Source organism: Labrus mixtus, chromosome 15 (assembly GCF_963584025.1).
Source record: "Labrus mixtus chromosome 15, fLabMix1.1, whole genome shotgun sequence".
Taxonomy (NCBI): Eukaryota; Metazoa; Chordata; class Actinopteri; order Labriformes; family Labridae; genus Labrus; species Labrus mixtus.
In genome coordinates, this window is record NC_083626.1 from 27,263,630 (window position 1) to 27,288,221 (window position 24,592).

The window sequence follows — 24,592 nt, forward strand, 5'->3', positions numbered from 1 at the left end:
AAACATGGTTAAATTCAGCACTACACTACTATTTGAGTGTAGAAAAAGAAAGGAAAAAATAAATCCCTGTGTAAAATTCAGCAGCTAAATTGGGGAAAGTCTTAAATCAAATCTGCACTTGAAACCACACAGACTTGAATAGAGAGCCCAATATGATGATATTACATCGTTCCACCGGCCAGAGATAAACATATGCTGAGAAGGGAGCTTCAGAGAGAGGTTTGGGAACACATTCAATGAATTAGGAGAAAAAAATAGAGAAATAAATTGAGCCAAATTGGCAGCTTACTTAACTCAAAATGTGTCGGTGAGAAAGAGGAGTGATAAAAGAGACAGACATTGAGGGGGGGTGTTATTATAAGAATAAATGACAAGTGAACAATGTAAGTGGTGCCAAATGAAGCTAATGACTCTTATTTTAATTCAATCCAAGTACTTGATTTTTAGTCTTTGTGTCCATTATTCAAACTCAGTACGATGCACTTGAGGAGAAAAAGGAGAATTAAAAGCTAAATAAGATGAATAGGGACCATTACTGTACTCCCCCGTCACATCTGGCTCCTCATTAGTGTCAGAGTTACAGTTTGATTCTCAGTGACTGCAGCCGCACACACAGAGGACGAGCAGATGTCTCCTTTTAACACGTCTCAGTACAGGAACGAGTCACTTAAACGACCTTTAAAACTCTGCAGGTCCCACACACACAAACAAATTACAAGGAGAAGAAAGGAAAGCCACACAATCAGAATCACATTCTTCTCTGCAGACGTCAAACACCCAAACTTCCACTTCCTGTGAAAAAGAAGAGGTGGGTGATATGACCTGAGAATCAATCAATGGTTACACGGTTATCAGAAGGGATTGTGCATGTTCATGCATTTTCAGCTCAGTCCACAGGGACTTGGGTTGGGAACCGGTGGGTTGCCGGATGCGGACCATACTATGAACGTTGGTCTGGTAGCTGGAGAGGTGCCAGGCCGAGTACTGCTGAGGTGTTCTTGAGCAAGGCACTGAACCCCCAACCGCTCTGTTGCACTCCCTGCATAACAGTGTGTCGCAGCCTCACTCTGACGTCTCTGCACTAATGTCCACAGCTCCTGTTTGTGCATGTGTGTGTGAGAAGCATGTCTCTAAAATAACAGAGTGAGGGGTCATTCTGTTTGTTTGGGTGGAAAGACTTGGAGAACAGAGATATGGAGAGAGAGCGGGTTTGTGGAACTCTATCCCTCTTCCTGCATCTTATCCCATCTGTCCCCCTATCCCTTTCCAAGCCCGGTGAAGTCTAGGCCTGTGAAGGCTGTTTAGTCATGAGCCGGGGATCCGGCCGAAGATTTCTGCCTTTTAATAAGGCAGTTTTTTCTTACCACTGTAACTTTTGCTGCTTTGCTAAAGTGCTCATGATGGATAGGCCAGATCTTTGTAATATAGCAATAAGTAAGGTCTTTTTACCTGCTTTATGTAACATAACAATGAGTAAGGTCTTTTTACCTGCTTTATGTAACATAACAATGAGTAAGGTCTTTTACCTGCTTTATGTAACATAACAATGAGTAAGGTCTTTTACCTGCTTCTTGTAAAGTGTCTCGAGATAACACTTGTTATAAGTTGACGCTATACAAATAAAAATTGATTTATTGGTTGATTTTGATCCAGATTAGTCAGTTTTGCTTTTAAAGGACACCGATGAGACAGAAGCACTACATATGCACGTCCGGGTCACTTCCTGCATTTGGTACGTTCCAAAGATGCTGTCGTTTGTAAATTTTGTTTGGGGACTGGTTAAAGTGTTTCACATCTTGTAAATGTGTTTTTTCAAAATGTCAATTTGTCACATTTTGTAAAAGAGTTTCACACTTCCCACTTCCCAGCCACCGTACTATGCTCCTGATGCACCCTGATGGTCATTTAAGGCCTGCAACTGACAATTCATCCATGAAAATAATATCCATAAAAATAGTTCATAGTGCAGTAAACTAACTGCAGTGCACTGACTCACGCTGCAGCTGAACATGAAGTAGGGATAGAGTATCAAAGAGGAAACATGACACGGTTATTGTCCCTATCTCTGTCCTCCTTTTGAAAAACAATCTGTAATCAAACCGTCCCATCTCCTCTGACAGGATGGGTGTCGTCGCACATTCTGTTCAGGTTGCTGGATTTGGCTTTCAGAGTGTTGATCACCGTTCATCACGTCGCAGCCTGCAGATGTGACAGCTGTCCTAAACATCCTGTGCTTTCAAAAAGGAAGATGTTGTTCTTTTTGCAGTTTCAGGCTTACCTTGACTGTTTCCTATACACAACGTTCGAGTGCCACAAGGCTGCTGTTTTACTGCTGGTGTTTCTTTGCACACATTCAGAAAAGAGCATCGTACTGTCAGGTGTGGTGTTTGTCAGAGCTGAGGCTGAGTGCTTTCAGAGCTGATACAGGGAAGGACAAAGAATTGAAAATAGACTGTACTTTTTTTTTTCCAGTCACTTCAAGCGATGGTAAACACCTGTAATGCTCCAGGTTCATCTCTCAGTCTCTGCTCGTTGTCGATACTGTGGCTAGGTCAAAACAAGTATCCATGATGTCCTTCACTAGAATTTGCAAATTAGGGTGTGTCTGTGTCGAAGGGAGAGGGACTATATTTGGTGTCTGTTACACAACACACACACACACACATTCGTTCCTGGTTTGAGGGATTCATTTGCAGTGCAGAGTCAGTGGCCTCATAATTCATCCTGGTCATTAGGAGGGAGGAAGAGGCAGGATCATTAGTGAGTTGCACACACACATACACACACACACACACATGCTGACAGGCACACCACAGGTCCAGACAGAAGAACTTGCAGATGCAGGAAGCAGCCGTATCAGCTTCTTTTTTTTCTTCCCAAACGAAAATCACCACATTATATCGACTGTTATGAGAATATATTGTTTTTGAAGGTCTGAAATCTTGGACACTTACATCCCACTGAGTCTGAACACGAAGAGATGAGACCCTGGGAGGGGAACAGATGGGAGCACACACTCACTATCACACACACCATCAGTCCATGTGTGGAGGATTCAGGTCACAGGGTCAAGGACTCGCAGTTATGACATGACAGTCATCTCTCTCTCTCTCTCTCTCTCTCTCTCTCTCTCTCTCTCCTCGTACAGATGGCATGTCAGGGTTCCCTGCATGTCTCTTTAACACACAGCTACACATGAGTCAGCAATCCTTCCTCAACTGCTTCACCCACTCACCAGAAGATGTAATCAAGAGTCCGTTTCTGAATAATTCCCAACACTGCTCGTCAAATTCCACAGACCCAAACCGACCGCTCGCTTGTCACCCCCCCCCCCCCAGTAAAAAATCTGCAGCACTATTGTGTTTGTAACACAGATACATCCTTATTCATGAGGTTTCAGTATTAACCCAGAAACAGTCACCATCAGGAAGATCCTCCCTCACACACACATACACGTAAACCAGACTAGAGAGAAAATGCTCGTGTAAAACAATGAAACTCAAATGAAATGATATTTGACTGGTGAATAAATTTAGTAATATCAGAGCATACAAGAGATACATTTTGTCGATGCCGATATTCACTTCGTGTGCTAACATCGTCGGATAATATCGGCTGGTCATTTAATCGGTCGGGCTCTAGAAGTATTCACGATGGTGCGTATCAGTCAACTGCTTGGGGGCCCCAGGCTAGTAGAGGGCCCCTCAACGGCTGACAAACTTTAAACCAAAGCATTGCCTCAAAATGTGCAAATTTTGCAACGACAGGAAACCTACCTAATCGGGCCCCATTGGACAGCACTCACTCTCAATGCCCTGCTAACCAAACTTTACCAATGAAGGAAAATGAAGAGGAGTTACCTGTCTAGGGGTGGGAAAAAAAGAGGAAACAATAATATACGCTGGTCGTTGGGGCCCTCAATGAGTTTTTGCCAAGGGCCCCAACAGACCCTAGAATCGCCCTTGTGTCAGCCACTCGGGCGAAGATTCAACACAGGAATATAAATATAAATCAGGCAAATATAAATGTTGACACACAGCAACACTCGGGCAAAAAAGTCAACCACAAGAGCAAAACGTTTAGAAGAATGGATCTTCATTAAATGATGTTCTGATTGATAAGGTATGAACTACTCAGAATACAGCGATTAGTTTTACGAGCAGGTGAGAACGTAGAGAAAGCCGACTTTTTTTTTTTTTTTTTACCTCAACTTGAAAGTGCATCACCAAAAAGTTTGTTTCAGGCAAAACATCTTTAGAAGAATCTGTCTTTTAATTCCGTCATCAGGTCGATCGTTATATAGCGCTCAGTGAAAGCAGATTACAATAGCAGACACACACACACACACACACACTCTGATTAGCTTACTTTAGCAGCCATGGCAACCCCCCCCCCTTCCCCCCTAATTCTTTCATTTCATATTTCTTCTTTTCCTTTGCCCTTCCTTCTCTTTGTTTATTGACCTTGCTCTATTTTTGCCTCAGTACCGTCTGCTTCGATCTATTTTCACTGAGAAACTCAGAGTAACACCCCCGGGCTCTTTATACACCTTCACACGCACACACGTAAACACACACACACAATACGATGCAGTGGTAAATAAAAAAACACAGAAAGTCGATGTTGACCTCAGACGTCACCCTGAAGGTCACAGACACTCACAATAACTATAATGGCTTTCAATGAAGTTCTACAAAGAGCTGACTAATGTGAGGTCAAATCGACGGTGTGTGTGTGTGTGTGTGTGTGTGTGTGTGTGTGTGTGTGTGTGTGTGTGTGTGTGTGTGTGTGTGTGTGTGTGTGTGTGTGTGTGTGTGTGTGTGTGTGTGTTTGTGTATGTACATTCACGGAGCCCCGAACACACACGTTCCCTCTCACACTCGGACCATCTGTGTTTAATTACCTATTCAGCCGGCTTCATGTCTGTGAGCCAAATCATCAATGTTTGGTGTTTCTGTCTATTCAGCGAGACACTTTTGGCCGCCTGCAAGCAGCTGAAGTCACATAAAAAAAAAAAAAAACATCACAACAGACTGAGGGATTGTTATTGTGTTCAACACGACGCTGCAGGTCTGCAGACTCCCACAAATAAACGAGCAGTGGGCTGGAACAGCAAGGGCTGATGGGTAAGCTGTTAAGCAGTTCTCTTAGGGAAACCGACATGAACAACAATCAACACAAAAAGAGCAATCACATGAAAAATGCCATTTGCAAACCAAACTGTAAAGTTTAACCTGGATGTATTTATTACGAGTATTAGCATCAGAATTAGCAGCGTCGGCTAGTGCAGTTTCTAACAGATGAACCAAGATATTAGTTTCTTAGCTTGATGCTAACACAAAATGGAAATTGCCATTAAAGGGCTAGCAGAAGTAGCATCGCAGAAACGGTAAAAAGTTATTTAAAGTTGATCTATTATGCTGATCCCCATTTTAAAACTCACATATACTGTAGTGTTTCAATGCTGGATGCTCAAACTAAACGTGGGCAAAGTTTCAGATCATGAGGTAAACATGTGTTGGTGTAATCCCAGGATGAGTCTGCAGAGGGCGCCAAACGGCTTGTTCTGCAAATCAGCCGATAATTCCCCGATATGGAACCAAGCCTCTAAAACCCTTTTCACACAGTCGTCTAGCGGACTCTGTTGCTACGGCCGCTACTTCTGCGTTGTTTATTTACATCATGTCTTATGTCGGGAAATCCCCCGACCCCCCCTCCCCCCTGACAGGGAAAGCCCCCCGCTGTGAGGAGCATATGTGAACTGCTAGGTCGAGAGAATCTCCGGAGAAGTCCTCCTGTAAGTAATCCGTTGAAACCTCTCACATAGGCTCTCTTCTCCCAGCACTGGAGAGCAGCCCTCCTCTGGCAGCCCTGCAGCGTTCTGCCCACTGAAGGTTTTCCAGAGAGCTGGCCAATCAGAAAGAAGCGGGCTTTAAAGAGACAGCAGCTGAAACAAACTGTTTCAAGCAGAGATTGAAATTAGTTTTTTTACTGACACCTGTATCAGATAGATGAGGAGTTTTTTGAGCTGCAAATCGTTCAAAGTTTCTCTATTGACTTCTCAGACCGACAAGATGAAAGTGGGTATAATGGGGGTCTTTAACAATGTTGCAAAAATATTTTCTTAAAGGCTCACAATATTAATTTCAGAGCACATTTTCAGACCACCACAAACAAAGTTCTGACCTTTAAATCCTGAGGTTTTTTATTCCTTAAAAACCTGTTATGCAAATGTTATACAGTTGAATTATCCTAAAGTCTCCATTCGAGAGCATAACTTCCTGTTCAAAGGTCACGCTTAGTTTTTGAATTTATGAGGTCAACATGATTCCAAACAGCCAGCAGAAAGTGAAAATGCATCAATGATGACCGGTCACCAGAGGTTTGTTCTAAATAAAGCAGGAAGCCTGTCCATCATTTCAGAGATCAGCAGCCTGTTTACCGTCAAACACACAGATAAGTGGGCCGCTCAGTGCCGCTCAGAGTCCACACACATCCTAATTAGACTCCCTGCTAACCGAAGACCCACTTCAAACGCCAGATTTCTCTTCACAGCAGATGGTCAGAGCTGACAGAAAAGTGACCGGCCGCTTTGCAAAAATAAAATTCAGGTCATTTTCGTATTCATGCGATCTAGGGGTGAGATAAACTCTCAAACAGCTGGGACTTCAAATGCTTCTCTTTTTTTCACTTTAAAAGAAAGCAAATACAGAAGAACACACACATGATACTGATAAAGAAAGGAAACAATGGAGAAGAAGGAAGTAGGGCTAGGAATCTTTGGGTGTCTCACGGTTCCATTTCCATTCTTGGGGTCACGATTGGATTCAGAATCTATTTTGGATTCTGGATTCATGATTCAAAGTCTATTTTTGAATGAGCACATACTTCAGGGTCTACTTCAGTCATCTGTGAGACTGGCTGAGTTTCTTGCAGCTCCATTTGGCATTCTACTGAGTTAAAGAGTTAGCATTAGCACTTAGCATTCAGTGACTGATTAGCCACAAAAAAAAACAATTCTTGACAGTTATGACTCTATTTAAAATCTTAGAAGATAAGATATTGATTTTTACATAAATCGATTTTTTCCCCACCTCTAGAAGGACGACACATCAGGTGAAAACTTGTCTTGAACGCTATTCCACCTCTGGTTTGATCCATCAGGAAGAAATTGTATTGTATTAAATTTGCTGCACAGCTGAGCTGTAGCCCCTCTCACCTTTGGCTCTTTATTTTGTTCTTTTTGAGTTTTTTTCTTAATTCAGATAAACAACGACAGACTACAAAAGTATGCAAAACGTGTCACTTTTTTACACCCAACGCCTCCTTGATTTGTATTTCATCTTTCCACCCACTGCATTTAAGAACTCAGAAAACATTGTAGCATGTATTTTTCTTTTCTTTTTTACACTGAAAACAGCCATTCAGAGCGCTGTCATAGATAGACACTGCACATGTCATTTTAAATTCAGAAAGAACAAGATACATGTCAAAACACTCCTCCGGGCTGAGCTTTGGTAGGTAAACACGTATATTTAAAAATCAAGTCGCCTGCCACATGATGCTGTCAGTCAGGGCGGAAAAAGAGTTTTAAAACACTCTTAAGTAAAACCAAGAACACAGCATGGTCCATGCAGAAGATGTTTAAAACTTTTCTGACTGAACATGGACGCTCTTTCCTCTGTTAAGGCCGGTTGAATACAGGCTGATGGTCATGAAAGGTGCATGCAGAGGTGTTGTTCATCACTAGGCATGGCAGGCAACTGCTCGGGGCCCAAGGCCAGTAGGGGGAACCCCAAGGGCTGACAAACATTAAACAACAGCAGTGGCTCCAAATGTGCAAATTTTGCAATGACAGTATGCTACCTCCCTAAGGGGGCCCCCATCTGACAGCACTCTGTGGAAACCAAAGTCAGTGAAAGTCACCAAAGTAAAATTACGAGGAATTATCCGTCTGGGAGTGAAAATAGAAAGAGGGGGACGAGTAAGCGTCGGGAAACTGGCAGACATTATAGGGATGAATGCTGGTTGGAGGGGGCCCCCAATTCATTTTTGCCTAGGGCCCCAACAGACTTTAGAATCGCCACTGGGTGCATGTGACCTGTCTGTTCCTCAGGGACCACATGCGGGACCCCTAACACTTTTTTTCATTGCTGTTGCCGGTAGCTGCACCCCCTTTAATCTCAGAAGCACCCTAAGTCATTTTGTTCTAGACCCGAGCCCGGCTGAATAAAAGAGAGACAATTTGCCTGATACTTTCTGAACATGTTCTTTTAGTCAAGGCCTGCTGGACACCTTACATTTACAAATCCTTGTTTCTTTATTTTCTACATTGCCTTCGGTTTTTTCGCTCTGAGGTAGTGTGCTGTTTTGATGTCTCAGAACTGATATGGAGGGAGGATAATGTCCTAAAATGTGCACTTGGAATGGACTGTTGTTATGGAAACAGAACATTTTTCCTTAACAAAAATCCCTCCAGGCGGCACTTTTTCCCTCACAAGAAAAAAAAAAGATAAAACCTGCTTGCTGTGAGCGCGGCTTCAGTCTGCCGTCCCCTGATTCTCCTGTCTCTGTCTCCGAGCGGTTCTCTGCTGAATGTTTCTCTCTCCCTGTGGTCCACATATACTCACTGTATGGGGGGCCTGTAGCACTAAGCACATGCTCTTTGGAATCACTCGTGGCTCCTGTTGTTGGTATGATCTCAAATCATTGCACTGGATGTTCTGCATGCCGCGAGATAAAGCTCTTCCTCTCTGGCGCTCTCTGACAGCACTGAGAGCTGAAGACACACTTTAGCTCGCGGCGCTGTCAGGTAGAGTGCTAAAGCATGTCCTGGAAAACAAAACAAAGCCAAAAGACGCCAAGAGACGCATTTTTCCCGTCAGACACAAGACCTCAATTAATGCCTCTTGAAAGCTTTTCCTCTGTGCCTTTTTATCGTTCTTTTGTTTACAAGGACGCGCTGCATTGGACAGCCGCTGTCTGCTGCTTTCCACCTGTTGTTAAGTCTGGCATTCAAGTGGTGATTTATGGCTGCTCTCCCTTTCATTTCCACTGCTCCCTGAAAGTTAACATAACTTTGTGTTAAAGCTAAACAGGGTGGATTGGTTGAACATTGGTGAACATTGGTTTCATGCATACTGTATAATTCGGTGTATGAGACGTACTGTTAATATTTAACATCTTAAAAGTTAACAAATAAATATGGAACCCCAAAAAGATTTCCCTGCCAACTCGACTCCCCAGTGTCCCTTCTTCAAGACTCCTCACGGTGGAGCTTACGAGATGAAAGAGGGTAACATGAACGGAAGTTTGGCACCGACCGAAGGCCTCTAAGTGCAACTGCACTGTCGTTACACACAGCACTGTTACACCTCCGCCTGTTTACAAGCAGCAGGTGTGAAGCCGGTGAAGACTTTGCGAGAGGCTTAACAACCTCGCAGCTGACAAGGTGCAGTGATAATACTGGATTAGTGTCTTCAAGTATCTTCAGCCCGTCATTTGTTAAATGATGGAGCATGATGGGGCGTCGGATAGCCATGGGGTTATGTTGCAAGCGTTATTAGCTTTTGGGATGGATCCTTATCAGGCCGTCTTGCAGAATCACTGTATTGTGATACAATAATGATTATACCATCAAAATACCCGTATCCCATTTTGTACATCGGGGATTACCCTATGATTCCGAGCCCTACATGGGACACACCAAGCTGTCATTCAACTCCAAAACAAAAACCCATCTGCAGCAATACTCACCCCCAATTCACACATACTCCGTGAGCGCCGCGCACTACGCCGTACTTAGCTGCCACTCTAGTCAATCATTGTGTTCACACAATGCGGTCCGTCTCCGGCGCGTGCCACCGACGGCACTACGCTCTGCTCCGTTTCAAATACGCAGCGAGTCTATTTTCACCGGAGTACGCTGCGACAAGGAAACGCACAGAGCAACCAGTCAATTTCAAAATAACACACAATATACGGACTCTCGATCGTATTTTTCATCACTTTATAAACATTACGTCAAAACAACAATGCATCCTCAGAGAGACAAAGCAACATGTTGTTTGCATGTTTTTCTCTTTATTCCTGCGGGATCTTGTAGTTCTCCTGTGATGTGTCATGGGTGCGCTCCGCTGCGCTGACGTCCCAGAAACGGATCCATGTGTGCGTGTGAATGGGCGCGAGCCGTCCGACGGGGCAAAACCGTGGCGCTGACGGGCCGCGGCGCGCACAGAATATGTGTGAATTGGGGGTAAGGGTGCACTCACACTAGGCCCAGTCATCCCATACCGTGCTGAAGGGAACTGGACTTTGAGGTTGAAGCGGTGAAATGGACTGGACCTTTGGGGATGAAACAGATTGCCTAGTGCGAGTGCGCCCTAAGAGATTCTCTTGTTCTCCATGTTGAAAGTCATTTGCAAACCCCCAAAATCAGGGTTCAAATCCTCTGTTCTTGAATGTAACCGAGCAGTTTTTCCACCAAGCCAAACCGAATGCGACCACTCGTTAAAGAGAAAGAAAACAGAAGCTAAACCTTGAGACAGATGCCAAACAGATGCTTCCTAAGGCATCACAATGATACCACAAAGGAGAGCCATGACAAAGTGTCTCTCTGTTGTTGGGTTAATAACTGTGTGACCCGCCCACTTGTAAAATCCCAGAGTCCTGATTGTACTAGTCAACCTTTCTGTGTCTCTCTGCTGCTCTTCGTCTCAAACACACACACACACACACACACATGGAGCCTGTGTTTGTCTTTCATTCTCTCTGCAGTCTCCACATGGAAGACATTCAACAGTCATTCATTCTTACAGATTCAGCTTGTTTTTTGTGTTGGCGGTGAAAGAGTGACTTCATGGTTCTTGGCTGTGACTGTGAGGGATTGGAGAGGCAGCTTCTTTAAAGGACGGAGAACGGTTGGGAAGCTATGAACTCACAGTTTCCTTAGAAAAGCACGTTTTCACTGTATCCAAAGTGATGATGTGGTTGTTTTTATATTCTTGGTGACTAAGATATCATGAAGTCTTAGAGAAGGATGTTTCCATTTTCATTCCAAATTCTTGTCGTTTTCAAAATCTTGCATCCCCATCACCAGTACCGTTTTATGCTAGTTGGCCACGTGATTTTTTTTTAGGAGGCGTGCCAATATTGGGGATGCTTTCTAAACACTCTTCAGTGCATCTGGTGGAAGCACAAGAATTCATTACATTGAAAAAAAAGGACTCTGGGGGCCCATTTCAACTTCAGACATTTTTCAAACGCAATGCCAAATAAAGATTCTTACGGCTGTTGACGACAAAATGGTGAAAACCAAAAAAATAAAATCTAAACTGGAAGACTTGCTAACTCCAACAGGAAGTGCATAAACCTCACAGCTTGAGGTTTACCGTTTCTGGTTGTTAGAAAAAAAGGCATTGTTACAGGAACAATAGTAGTAAAATGTGAGTGTTTGCGTGGGCATGTGTTTGTGTAGGTTAAATGTCACTTCTTCCCATCTGCTCCTAAAAAAACACACTGACTCACGCTTTAGTCAGCCGAGTGTTTCTTCATAACTGCATCCAAAATGTCACATCTGGTCCTCACAGATGAAAAACAAAAACTCATTTACATTTTCATTTCTTATTTATCATATTTTCTTCTCTCTCTCTGTCTGTCAGTCCGTCCCATCACATTCATATATTGGACCAGAGCTCTTGAACCTCATACTTCCCTCCAGGGTAGAATGAAGATGAAAAGTCCACTCCAGGTAATTACCCACAATTCATCACATTAACACCAGGCCTAGTCGCCAAACAGTATGGACGTAAAAAAAAAACTGTTTTGAAATGCAAAATAAAATGGAACATTGAATATGCCATTAAAAAGTTGATTAATCGTGATTCACTTTTGACATTCAGTGATTAATCGTAATTGTTTGACAGTCCTAACAATGACCCAACAGTCTTGTTTTTCCTCAGATTTATTGCGACGCTGACCTTGATGGACAGATTATAATCTGATTTTTACAATTAGAGGGGTTACAATTAGAAATGATTTCCACAACACTGCCATGTTCTGCCATGTGTCTGTAACACAGAGCAGAAGTTCAGAAAGGTCTCCTGAATGTAACAACATGTGGTACATGCATACAGTTTCCTGGATTAACATGATATACATCATCGCACCGACCATGACCACACATGTACAAAACTCATGTTACGTCCATGTGTTCACCTGTGCCACTTTCAACCAGCTCCACAGGCCAACACTGTGCATGCATGCACAAACATCACGTGTGCAGAGGACAGTGACACAAACAACCCAGACAGTTGCCTGCAAGGCTTTTCAGAGAGATATCCAGCAATCTGGCATGTGTACACACACACATACACACGAGAGAGGTTGATGTTGGTACATTTTGATTAAAGGAGCCCTGATGCCTTCTACTCCCCAAACTGCTGAATTTGAGTTTGATTTCAAAGATGCAAAGTTATTTTTAAAGGCAGAATGTGAAACATTTTACATATAAATATAGCAGAAATACATTATATCCACTGAAAATATTTTGCTGAGTCATGACTGTCTACTGTCTGTGTTGTTGTCAGAGCCGTGTTTACATGGACAGGATGGCCAGCTCCTCCCCTTGTGTATAAAAGCTGTTTAAGTGAGGGACTAGAGAGAAGAAGAACATACTGACTCGTTATTTGGATGTCATGTAAGTGTTTTTAGATCACGGTCATTCTGTGTAAATTGACAGGCAATGTGACGCTACGAGCTAACTAAAGAGCGCTAACATTAGCATGCTAACACAACAATGCAGCTCAAGACAAAGGACTATTTTGTCCGCCGCTTGCTCTCAGCGCTTAGTGCTTGATTATGGTGCGTTCCAATTTGATAAGTCCTTTGTGCAAACGCGAGGGGAGGTGTGGAGGATTCAGTATGGAGGAGGTGTGGCCAAACAGCAGTTTGTTTTGGTTTCATGCTAATGCTCAAGCGCGACATCTACTGAATCAAAAAGTTGCACATTCTTCCTTTAAATCAATGGTTCCTTACTTTTCAGGCTATGGACACTTTAGAACGACAAAGGTTGCATGTGTCCAAGGGTTTGAGGAGCGTTCACCTTTGAGATACCTGACAAAGTGATGCGTCAGGTATTCCCTGACCAACACCTTCAAGATGGGTTACTGAAAATAAGTGCCCATCTGAGGTTTCAAAAGAATGAACGCGGAGACATTGAATAGTAGTACGTGTTCAATGATTACATATTGCATAGTGTATTTAATCAAAGCAGTGACTGAAGGACTAATAACTCATCACCAGTATTCACAGACAACCGGCAGCGAAGGGAGAGCGGCTGCAGAGACAATTAACTCTGACTTGAATTCAGCTGAATGCTCAGAACCTTAAACTGTGAAAAGATCGAACAGCCTATCTTTGAGTTTCTATTGAATATTTATAGATGTGTTATTTTAAAGGATCCTTTCAGTGTGGATTGGATTATCACTTCTTACACAAAAAGCCCTTTTGATGATTTAGAAGATTGGCTGAAAATGAGCTTAACACTAAACTCAAAGTCTGGACTGTGGAGTTTCCACAAAGATACGAGTGTTGAGACCGTGAGATCTCATTTATCCTTTTGAACACGAGTGGGCTCAAAGTGTTTTCATGGCTTTTAGCAGAAATAGCTGAACATCCAAACGGCAAGTGCTCTGAGTAAGCAGGGTTTCCCACACAGTAACAATACTCGGGCAGGCTGCCCAGGTATATTTACGGCCGCCAAAATCTATCTGCAGACCATTGTTTCTTTTTTTTTTGTCCATATACAATTGCCATCCCAGAGAGAGAGAGAGGGAGAGAGAGAGACGTCCACTGTTACAAATCTTCTTATGCTGTGGTTTGAAACATTTTCCGCAGCTGCTTTTTGTCGACGTTATCCTGCACTCTCACTTTATGATGGTAGTTGGAATACACCACGTCATCAACAACGACCTCCACACACAGGGATCACCTGTAGTGATTATGTGATACCAAGTGAAAGATTTCAAAACGCCATTAACGTTATAAACCGCAATGCTGATGTATATTGCTAAAAGAGCGGGACCACAAAAAAACAAACCTACGGAATGAAGCCCAGGGACAAGCAGCTCTAAGCTGTTACCGTGCAGCTTCACTGTCTCCAATGATGGAACGCTTTCTATTCATTCAGCCGGAGAGGCAGTCGCACCATGCATATTGGGATCCTTGCGGTGGGTTTCAAGACGGGCTCCGGCGTGCTCGCCAGACAAGAGACCAGAGCTCTATTCTATGCGTCTAAGTGAGTCCAAGGATCGCCCGGACTAGCCACGCGTTTATCCAATCAGGTGCATTCATTGAGGCTATCTCACCTATTGCGTAACCTTCAGCAATAATCTTGGCTATCAAGAGTGGGTGGAGAGGTCCAGGAGAAAATCGGAAGCGGCCAACTTTTCAGTGAGTATGCGCCCTTCTAGTGGCGAGTTTAGTGCTCCGGCGCGATCACTAGTGTCCTCGCCTGAAGCAGTGGAGTCGTAACTTTAGACACTTAAAATGACAACCTGAGTCAATCGGTGGAAAAGACATTAACTTTTAGTGGATGTATCCTGATTGGGTACAACTACCAGCAAAAATGATGCTGCAGCCACTACCACCCTATTGTTAGCTTGCTGCTGAAGCAATGTACTGGAGCGAAACCAAAACTTGTGTTGGTACTTTGCAACCGGAGTTTGTCCATTTAGGGTGTAGTTTGAACAAGAGTTGAAACGCCCTTTTAGGGTCCCAAAAGATGAAAAAGAAGAAGTGGAAATAAGAAACATCATGGAGAGGTCTTTTTGAAACTTCTTAAAGAACGTTCTTGAAGTTATAGTCCTAGTTTTCTTGATTCTCTGAAGATTCTCACACAATGGATTGCTTTCAAGACTATGTTCAGTTGTTGGTTTTTTTTGCAACATATACCTGCGGAAAATCTCCTTCCTCTTACCTTATGATGACATACATGACCAGGAAGTTTCCCACCAGGCCGATGACGCAGACAATCATGTAGACGACCACGATGGTGACCTTCACCCCCGTCGGCAATAAGGCCTCCGTCTCATTGCTGGCGTCGGTGAAGTTGTTCTGGAAGAGCGAGTCGTTGTAGAACTGCAGGTGACCCAGCTCGGCCAGCAGGAAGTCGTCTGGGAACTCCATGTTTGAGTGAGGGGAGCGAGTTCACACCCACCTGAGAGAACAAAACAAGAAGTATAGTTGAACACGGGTTATCATGTTTAGTACATCAATGTATTCAACAATCCATCCTGACTATGGCTCATACTTAAAGAGTAACTAAACACCTGCCAAGAAAGCTTCTTTTTTTTTGCCAATCTCTACACGTTTCACTTCTCACCTTGCTGCAGTGATGTGCAGGTGAACTACATGGATCTGTGACATCACTCTTGTAGTGACCCTTTATCACAAAGCCAGTTAGAAAGCAAGTTAATATAAAACAACTTGAGTGTGTGTGTTGGTTATTTTTCAGCATGGACTGTAAATATTAATGGACAAAGCCTGATGACATCACCCATCTGTTCCTGCAGGGGGCTTTGGAGTCCCATCGATGGTGGTCGCCATGCTAGAAATTTCTGTCTCAACCAAACTTTCAGTCAACCTAACATGAGGCTAAGAGCTGGAGCTGAGGCGGGTTTTAAGCCTCCTGACAAACTGTTACACCGCGGCCACCTGTTGATCAGGTCAACTACGCGTCTCGTTGTGAATAACTCTTATCCTTCAAGAAATTAAAACAGATGAGTTATTATTTTTTTAAACAGGCTTTTTTGAATGGGTTGTGTATGTGACTTCCTGTGCTTCCAGCCCCAAGTGGACACTCGAGGAACTGCAGGATTTTACACTTCCGCATTGGCTTCATTGTTCAACACCGGAGGTTACCACTTTTTTAGTCGTATAAATCTGGATATTGTTCTGTAAAAAACATGTTGACGGGCTGCAGGATTGCATGAACATTGGTGACTTATATCATAGTGCAGTATTTAAATGTCACACTGCTTCCTGCTTTTCCAAATGTAAAACAAAGGTTGCTCCAAGCAGTCGTTTGTTGCATTGACGACGCTGTGAGGGGCAGAAAGACGAGAAGGTGGAGATACAGCAGCAGCATGGGAAGACACAAAGGCAGAAAGAAAGCAGGAAAGCCATGCAAGATAAGCAAAAGAGAGAAGGTGAGCGAATGGAGAGTGAGTGGGTGGGTGGGTGGGTATGAGGGGGAGGAAGCAATGAAGTCGAAGGATGGAGGAAACTGAAAGGAAGGAAGGGGTTGAAGGCATCAAATGTTCTATTAATGAACTGCCACGTGATGAATATATTAACGTCAAGATGCGCGAGAGTAAGAGACGGACTTCAGAGAACACATGAGGGGGGAAGAGGGGGCTGACATTGGTCGTTATAGGTGTTAATGCAGTAAAAAGAGCGGCCATATAACTCGGTTCTAATTAGTGTTTGAGGAAAAATAATTGGTCTCTTTTAGAATAACTGCTAATTAAAAGCTGGCTGTGCGGTAAAATGGATAGGACTGTTTTGTTCAATATTTCTTTCTTTATCCAATGACCAAAACCAACAATACTTCTCTAATTATTCTGTGGGGTCTGTTATCAGCTGTGGATTAATGGCACTGACTGGCAGTCTAATAATTAGACTTTAACCATTGTTTAACATCATGCACTCAGACCAACACTGTGGTTTAATGTGGTTTTTATCAAATTCAAAGCTTGAATCCTTTTTAAAACACTTTTGTAATCTTTTCATCCATCCATTACCTATTCTGCTTTTTTCACATATTGGGTCACAGGGGGGGTCGGAGCCAATCCCATCTGTCATTGACCAAGAGGCGGGGTACACTCTGGACTGTTCACCAGTCAATTACATGCAGAGACGGACAACCAGCCACACTCAAACGCACAACTATGAGCAAATTAGAGTCACAAATTATCCTAGCGAGCATGTCTTTGGACTGTGGGTGGAAGCCGGAGTTACCAGAGAGAACCCACACATGCACGGGGAGAACATGCAAACTCCACACAGAGAGGCTCCTGTCCCTGGATTTGAACCAGGAACCTCCACCGCCGTGCAGCTCCTCATAACATAATAATAATAATAATTATCTTGTCTTGTCTGAGGATCTGATGTCTGGACTCCAAAGTCCAGTCGCCTTTTTGATTCAACTTTTGTATTATGTGTTTTACGACCTGGACAGACTTCTTGGTTCTCTGGTTATCTAAAGGGTCTTTCTACCGACTAGTGTATCAGTCTGGGGCTGCCCAAGCCTCAACCCTGGAACAAACACACTCACACACACACACACACACACACACACACACACACACACACACCCACACACACACACACACACACACACACTTCATCCACATGTGAGGAGATGATCTGGAGCAGTTACACAGCACGAGGATGAGAGTGTTTCTTTTATCTAAACAAGATGCTCTTGCTGGTTCGATCCAGTGAGGAAGCTATAGAATTGATCTCCGTCAGGATGAGAGCGCACGGCACAGCTTCATGCAGCAGAGAGGTGGAGGTGCTGACGGCTGAGCTCGACGATTGGACACAAAGTGCACAGAGCAGGACAACTTTATGGGTGTTTCTGCACTTGAATATCTGAAGTGCAATACTCTTGGTGAATAGGACCTTGAGATGGAGCAATTGATGCGCAATTCAGGGTACCACAATCCATTCTTAGTAAATTCCCCTCTGAGTGCCTTTGCAAGTTCTTAGTCCCTGAATAAAACTCCAGCGATGGAAACACAGCTTTGACTCCTTCTGTAGAGTTATTTTCAGGGAGATCCATCTGGGAGTACGCCCTGGGGCACGCGTTCAACATGTTGGGAGATTATTTCCCATCTGGTCTGGGTACACCTTGGGATCCTCAAGGGAATGGCTGGAAGGCGTGGACGGACTCCTGGGGTAGCTTGTCTGGTTAGGAGGAAGGTTTGTGTATGTGAGGCCGACTTGGACTGAACCTCAGTGCCCACGTTCTTTAAGAATATAAGGAGCATGCTTTATGTATGTGTTATTTATAGTTTGGAGACAACAGTGGCGATCTATGCGCTGATGTGGTTATATAAGGCACAGGGTTGGATAGCAGCTACTCTGTTGCTCTGCAGCACCATTTCAAACAGGCTGCAGCAGCAACACTTCAAACTGCTGCCTCCCCTCTCTCTCCTCCGCCTGATCATGAATATTCATCAAATCAAAACAGCAAAGTAACTCTGCTGTGCTGCTGAATTTCCCCGGGGTTACTGCCAAGCTGAATACACATGGGTTATATATGCTCTAATATCTCTCTCTGCCTCCCCCCCATATCACTTCCTCATCTTTTTCCTCCTCTCTGCTGATGTCTCTTTTTCCCATTCCTCGTTCGTTCACATCCAGCAATCCTCCTCTGTTTTCGTTTTTCCAGGTTTCGATCTGCGCTGCAGCAGCAGCACTGTGGGCACATGTTGCTGTTTGTACTTTGGCTGCCAACGCTGCGATGAATAAGCAGTTAAACTTACAGACTAAAGTGTGTGTCCATGTAAGGGCTGCAGGGCCACAGTCACACTTCCATTACCTGTTAAAGAGGACTTAAGATACTGCAAGCAGCCTAGTTTTGACGCCTAAATGCTACATCATTAGCGCTAGGTATCAAATAGTTGTCGGGGGTTTCAAACACTTTTCTGGGACAGCCTGACAAAAACAAAAAGTGTCTCACTGAGGACAGGAATGCAACATTGTGCAAGAGGATGCAACAGGATGACATCATTAATAGAGCAGCGGTGTGATTCATTGTGGCATTTCATTACTGTTTCCAGCCTCAGATGGCATTTGCGTTATTCTAATGAATGAGTTTATCTTCTCTCATTTGTGCCCGTCCAGAGGGGGTTTCGATCAGCTGCTATTGGAGGTTACTTGTGTCACCTTCTGGAATAAAAAACACGGCGCTATAGTCAGCCGTCTCCGATGATATTAAATCATGGGCTGATGTAGAAGTAATGATATTAAAGGGAAGAGTTTAACAGGGTTTAAGTGTTGTTTCGGCAGAATTTCAACAACTCTATTTCAGCGTTGTTCTAGAGGAACTATTTCACATCCAAGTAATTTAAATGCAGCTGGCATCAATGTGATATGTAGCCACAATCTCCAAGAGCAGCCCAGTAAAGTTTAGAACCATAAAAAGCCTTAATCCGCCAAGTATGTGTGTGTGACAGCTGTGATATACACAGACACTCAGATCTGCAAGTTGACATTAACACTATGGTAAGGGTGCGCGATAATGAGGAAATGTTATCTCCATTTACAAAACAAAGGTGAAAATCCTTCAAAGAGGCTCAATCAGGACGGCATTGTTCACAGAAGTGGAGAACAAGCATCATGTATTCCTCACCACTAAACATACAAGAGATCAGGATGTTGCAGGGCGAGTCTTTGGTGCTCGATGTGTGGAGGCTGTGAAGCTCCTCCTCAGAGGAAACACATTATACAAACAGTTGTAAAAATCAAGCACTTCATGTAAACTGTGTATAAAAGATGCGGTCTCTGCTTATTTTAACCTTCCAGCTTGTAGTCCGAGTGGTTACCGGTACATGAGAATATACGACTCTTGTCTCCGTTGCAGCTCGTATAGATCATTGTTACGCGCCGTATTGTTGTGTATGTGTGTTTTCTCTCCCTCTCTCTCTCCTCAGGTGTTGCTCCTCAGCCTCAGAGTGCCCAGCCACACAATTTAGAAATCAGGAGTTGAGGTTTAAAGGTTTTATATGTGATTTTTTGATCCAGCAGATGTCGCCCTTGAGCTCCAGCATGAAACCAAAACAACTCGCGCTGCATTGTTGTGTTAGCATGCTAATGCTAGCGATCTTTATTATGCTCGTATCTTCACACTGCATGTAAATTGACCTGAAATGAGCGTGATCTAGAAACACAGTTAAGCAGTGAGTACAGTATGTTATTCTTCTTTTCTCTAGTCCCTCAATTAAACAACTTTTATACACGAGGGGAGGAGTCAGCCGGCCGTCCTGGCGATGTAAACAAACTGAAGATAGGACTCTGAAAACTCTGAAAACATCACAGACAGTAGGACTCGGGTGTTACACCCATTGTAGACAGTCATGACTCACAGAGTTATTTTCAGAGGATATACTTGATTTATATTATATTTAAGTGTGAAAAATCACATAGAAAGACTTTAATGAGCAGGAGAAGAAGCTGCCATTAGCAACATGCTCAAAGGGCGGCAGTAGCTCAGTCTGTAGGGACTTGGGTTGGGAATCAGAGGGTCACCGGTTCAAGTCCCGGCACAGACCAAGTCCAGAAATTGGTCTGGTAGCTGGAGAGGTGCCTGAGCACTGCCAAGGTGCCCTTGAGCAAGGCACCCAACCCCCCCCCCCACCAGCCCAGGAGGGCCCACTGTGGGCTGCCCCCCCACTCTGAGACCTCTCCATTAGTGCATGTCCACAGGATCCTGTTTGTGCATGTGTGTGTATTTCAGCCTATGTTTGTGTCGCATGTTAACTAGACAGAGTGTAAAAACAAATTTCCCCTCGCGGGATCAATAAAGTAAATTATTATTATTAAATAGCTAGCATCAAGCTAACGCAATCGTCGGTCCGCAAATAGAATTCAATACTGTGAAACATTCAATACTCATACAACCAAGAAGTCATTTTAATATTATTTGGAAAAGTGTAAAATGTATTTCAGCACAGAGGTTCTATACCGCTAGTTGGCGAGCTCTGCGATTGGACAGTCTGAGAGCCGCAGTGCATTGTGGAGCGGTTTAGTATGACCAGTATACCCCCGTTTTTTACTTTAATATTCTTGCCGATTGGGGAGCCTGTGACCTATCGGTTAATGTGCGCGCCCCATGTACGGAGGCCTTAGTCCTCCCGGGCCCGGGTTCGAATCCGACCTGTAGCTCATGTCACGTCCCACTTTATCTGCCGAATAAAGGCGTAAAAGCCACAAAAATAAACCTGGAAAAAAAGAAATCTGGCTGATCTGGTATAAATCTGAGTATTTCTCACATACATTAAAATGCACACTATGCTTTCGGACCACAGTCCAATCAGGAAAACTCTCTGCTCCTGCAGGTTCACCAGCAGGTCACTCCCCTTTAAAGGTCTGCTGTTTCAGACACATGCAGCCTGCAAGAGATGGATGTACAACAGTGCATGAGTTATCCTATTTATGGACTTTGGTTCACGCACAGTTGAGGGAGGATAAGATCGCTAAACTGGCGTCTTCAACATCACTCATCTTCCTTTTCTTTGTCTTTCCAGCTGAATGTGTCTGCAGCCACACCAGCAGACTCCAGGATCCGTCCCACGATTCATGACAACAAAGGAGCTAAGTTTCCCTCCCACTGACTGACATTTCTGCATTCTTCTCAGCTGACTTCAGGGCCTTTTGCGTCACATGACCAGCTCCTGTGTTTGGGGTCTCTCTATGCGGGATTAGTTACAAGTCATTAGTGATAACTGGAAGGGGAATAAAAGTCTCAGCCCTGGAACAACAGTCCCTCTTCATGAATATGCTTTTGTCTTTTAAAGTCTTTCTATGTGATTTTTCACACTTAAATGTATAAATCAAGTTTATCCTCTGAAAATAACTCTGTGAGTCATGACTGTCTACAATGGGTGTAACACCCGAGTCCCACTGTCTGTGATGTTTTCAGAGTTTTCAGAGTCCTATCTTCACTTTGTTTACATCGCCCGGACGGCCGGCTGACTCCTCCCCTCGTGTATAAAAGTTGTTTAATTGAGGGACTAGAGAAAAGAAGAATAACATACTGTACTCACTGCTTAACTGTGTTTCTAGATCACGCTCATTTCAGGTAAATTTACATGCAGTGTGAAGATACGAGCATAATAAAGATCGCTAGCATTAGCATGCTAACACAACAATGCAGCGCGAGTTGTTTTGGTTTCATGCTGGTGCTCAAGGGCGACATCTGCTGGATCAAAAGAAATAATAAATATAAAGCCTTTGATAAAGTGTGCACGCATATCTTCTTCATGATGTTGTTTTTGAATTTCCCTGCACCTATGTGATGTGTGTGGTCTGTCAGCTCCATCAGTCTTTCTCGTTGCTGTTGGGTTATACCACATTGAAGCAGCTTTAACTGCCTGTCATGTGATCACCACATACTTCACTCTGCAAAACCATCTGATTCTGTGTTGAAACTCAACAGACACAAGAATCAAATGACTTATATGCATACAGATGCTGATTTAAGAAGTGGTCTGTTCATTTCTTTCTGTCGCTGGAGTCTAAATTAAGAAACACTTCATGCTGTGAATGAAAATAAGTCAATGTTCCTCACTGTTCTTAAACCCTCGGTCTGCTAGTCCTGTGACGTTAGCTCCATCTATCAGCCCCTGAACACGGCCATAATCAGACTCCATCACACTCATCAGCCTCTGTGTCTCACCGACTGCCCACACGCCGGCTGCATGTGCAGCTCTTTCAAACCTCTAATGCTGTAAAGCACTTGTACAATTTGACGGAGAAAATAAACAGCCTTGTTTTAGAAGCTGCTTCCACACAAACGTTAAAGTTGCTCACTCCTCACATGCAAAGTTCAGCTTATAGAAACACCTCACATGTGAGTGAATCGTCGTTCTGTTGGACTCCGCCCCTTCAGTCACAGCGTGAAATCTGTCAACAAACATTTGATGACAAAACCAACAACAACCTGAAGAAGACGCCTGGTCGAAACATTTTGATCTGGAGAGAATAAAAAACATTTTGTGGCATTTGAGTGAGTGAGTGTGCGAGGCGGGCATATCTTCTTCCTCAGTCTGCTGTTTTTGCACGGCCCTGCACCTACCTGAAGTACCTATAACTACCCCCTTTTCCCAAATCCAACTACTAACCTTCTTTTCTTCATAAATCAAACAGGTGTTGTATTATAACATGATGATTTTCAAATCCGGAAGCCAAAAGCAACTTCCTTAAAGTCTTGTTACGACAAAACCAAATTAAACTAAAGTTTATTTTCAGGAAAAAAATCTGAATATGTGCTCGCTCAAGAAACTGAAATCAGACAATGTCCAATTTTATTCTAAGGAAAAATACTCATTTATTGGATTGCCTACTACTTCTTCTTTCAACAGTTGTTTTGTCAATATTGACTCTACTACACAGTTTTTGTCATAAACAGGCTTCCATACAAATCTGCTGCCATCCTGACTGTAGGCTTCAAGAGTCACTCCAACAGTAAGGACATCATGAGAACGTGTTACAAGAAAGCTCATAAACAAACTCTCCAGCCTCTGACACACACACACACACACACACACACACACAACAACACAGGTAGAGTTACTAATGCACCCCAATCCAAGCAGGAGTTTGAAGTAAACACTGAAATGCATCAAGTCAACATTTAATTCCAATGCAACCTTAAACGCATCACAAGATAGAGCAAGAGTAACAAGTATTGACACAAATAGACGCACCACGTGCCCTGTCAACGCACGTGAATGCACCAACACAACGCAGATAAAACGCTGCACGAGACAAGTACGCAACGCACGCGCCATCAGTATCTTTACAGTGTGTTATGGCAACCGTTCAGCTGGAGCAGCTCCACATAAACACAGTGACACACTGCAGACGGACTACAGGGGGGGTTCACACGCAGTGCGCACACTGGTGGTCCAGTCCAAGAGCCATGTCCGTTCAAATCCACGTACCTGTAAACACGCGCTCTAAATGATGCACTTCTATCATTACGCCAGGTGGAGAAACCTCCTTACCTTTCTAATGACAGCTGCAGCTCCGGAGCTCCCCGCAGACCGCCCCGAGGACACACAACCGCTGGAAGTTGTCGTCTCTCTCTCTCTCTCTCTCTCTCTCCGCGTTGCTGTGCACCGTCTTGGTTTTCTGTCTGCGCTCCCTCTCCCCGGTTTGGTTTGGTTTCTTATATTTCGCAGTTTTTCCCCTCCAAGCTTTCATCACACAGAAGAAGTAAAACCATAAAGCTCCGTTAACACGCTCACAGCTCAGTCCGATGGGTCGGTCAGTCCAGGTTTCTCCGGGATGGCGAGGGGAGAGAGAGAGAGAGAGAAAGCTCCTTCAGCTCCAGTCAGCATCAGCTGGCAGAGAGAGAGAGAGAGAGAGAGAGAGAGAGAGAGGAGGGGTCTGCTGGGATGAAGATGCAACCAGGCACTTTCTTCCACCCTCTCCTTCTCTCGGACAGATCGATCTCTCCTCCTCATCGCGCTGTAGTAACCTATCTTTTGTGTGTGTGTGTGTGTGTGTGTGTGTGTGTGTGTGTGTGTCCTGAGTTTTTCATTTGGCTTTATGTGTTTACAGCATTTCAAACGACATGCATGTCTGTACATATTCGAGCAGTGTGCCACATGTTTCAACAGTATGATCATTTCATTTTGTTAAAATGTGTGCAACATTTGAGTTCAAGACCAATTCATGGTAACATAAAATATCACATATGGTATGGAATCATAGGTTCATGGGCGGTTCTAGGCAGGGGCCAACAGGGGCCAGTGCCCCTGTAACACTGAGCTTGCCCCCCTGTGGCCACCCCTCCAAA

The 24,592-nt window shown here is 43.8% G+C and overlaps 1 protein-coding gene across 1 annotated transcript in view; it reads right to left on the bottom strand.

The window, feature by feature from the left end:
• The window catches only part of oprl1 (opiate receptor-like 1), an 87,844-nt gene extending 63,741 nt beyond the window's left edge, over nucleotides 1-24,103 (bottom strand). Inside the window, exons 1-2 of the mRNA XM_061058318.1 lie at nucleotides 23,796-24,103; nucleotides 14,978-15,217 (exon numbers count right to left, since the gene is read on the bottom strand). Coding sequence (XP_060914301.1) covers nucleotides 14,978-15,186 — 209 coding nt within the window. The 5' untranslated portion in view covers nucleotides 15,187-15,217; nucleotides 23,796-24,103. The remainder of the gene's footprint in view (nucleotides 1-14,977; nucleotides 15,218-23,795) is intronic.
• Nucleotides 24,104-24,592: the final 489 nt, after the last annotated feature.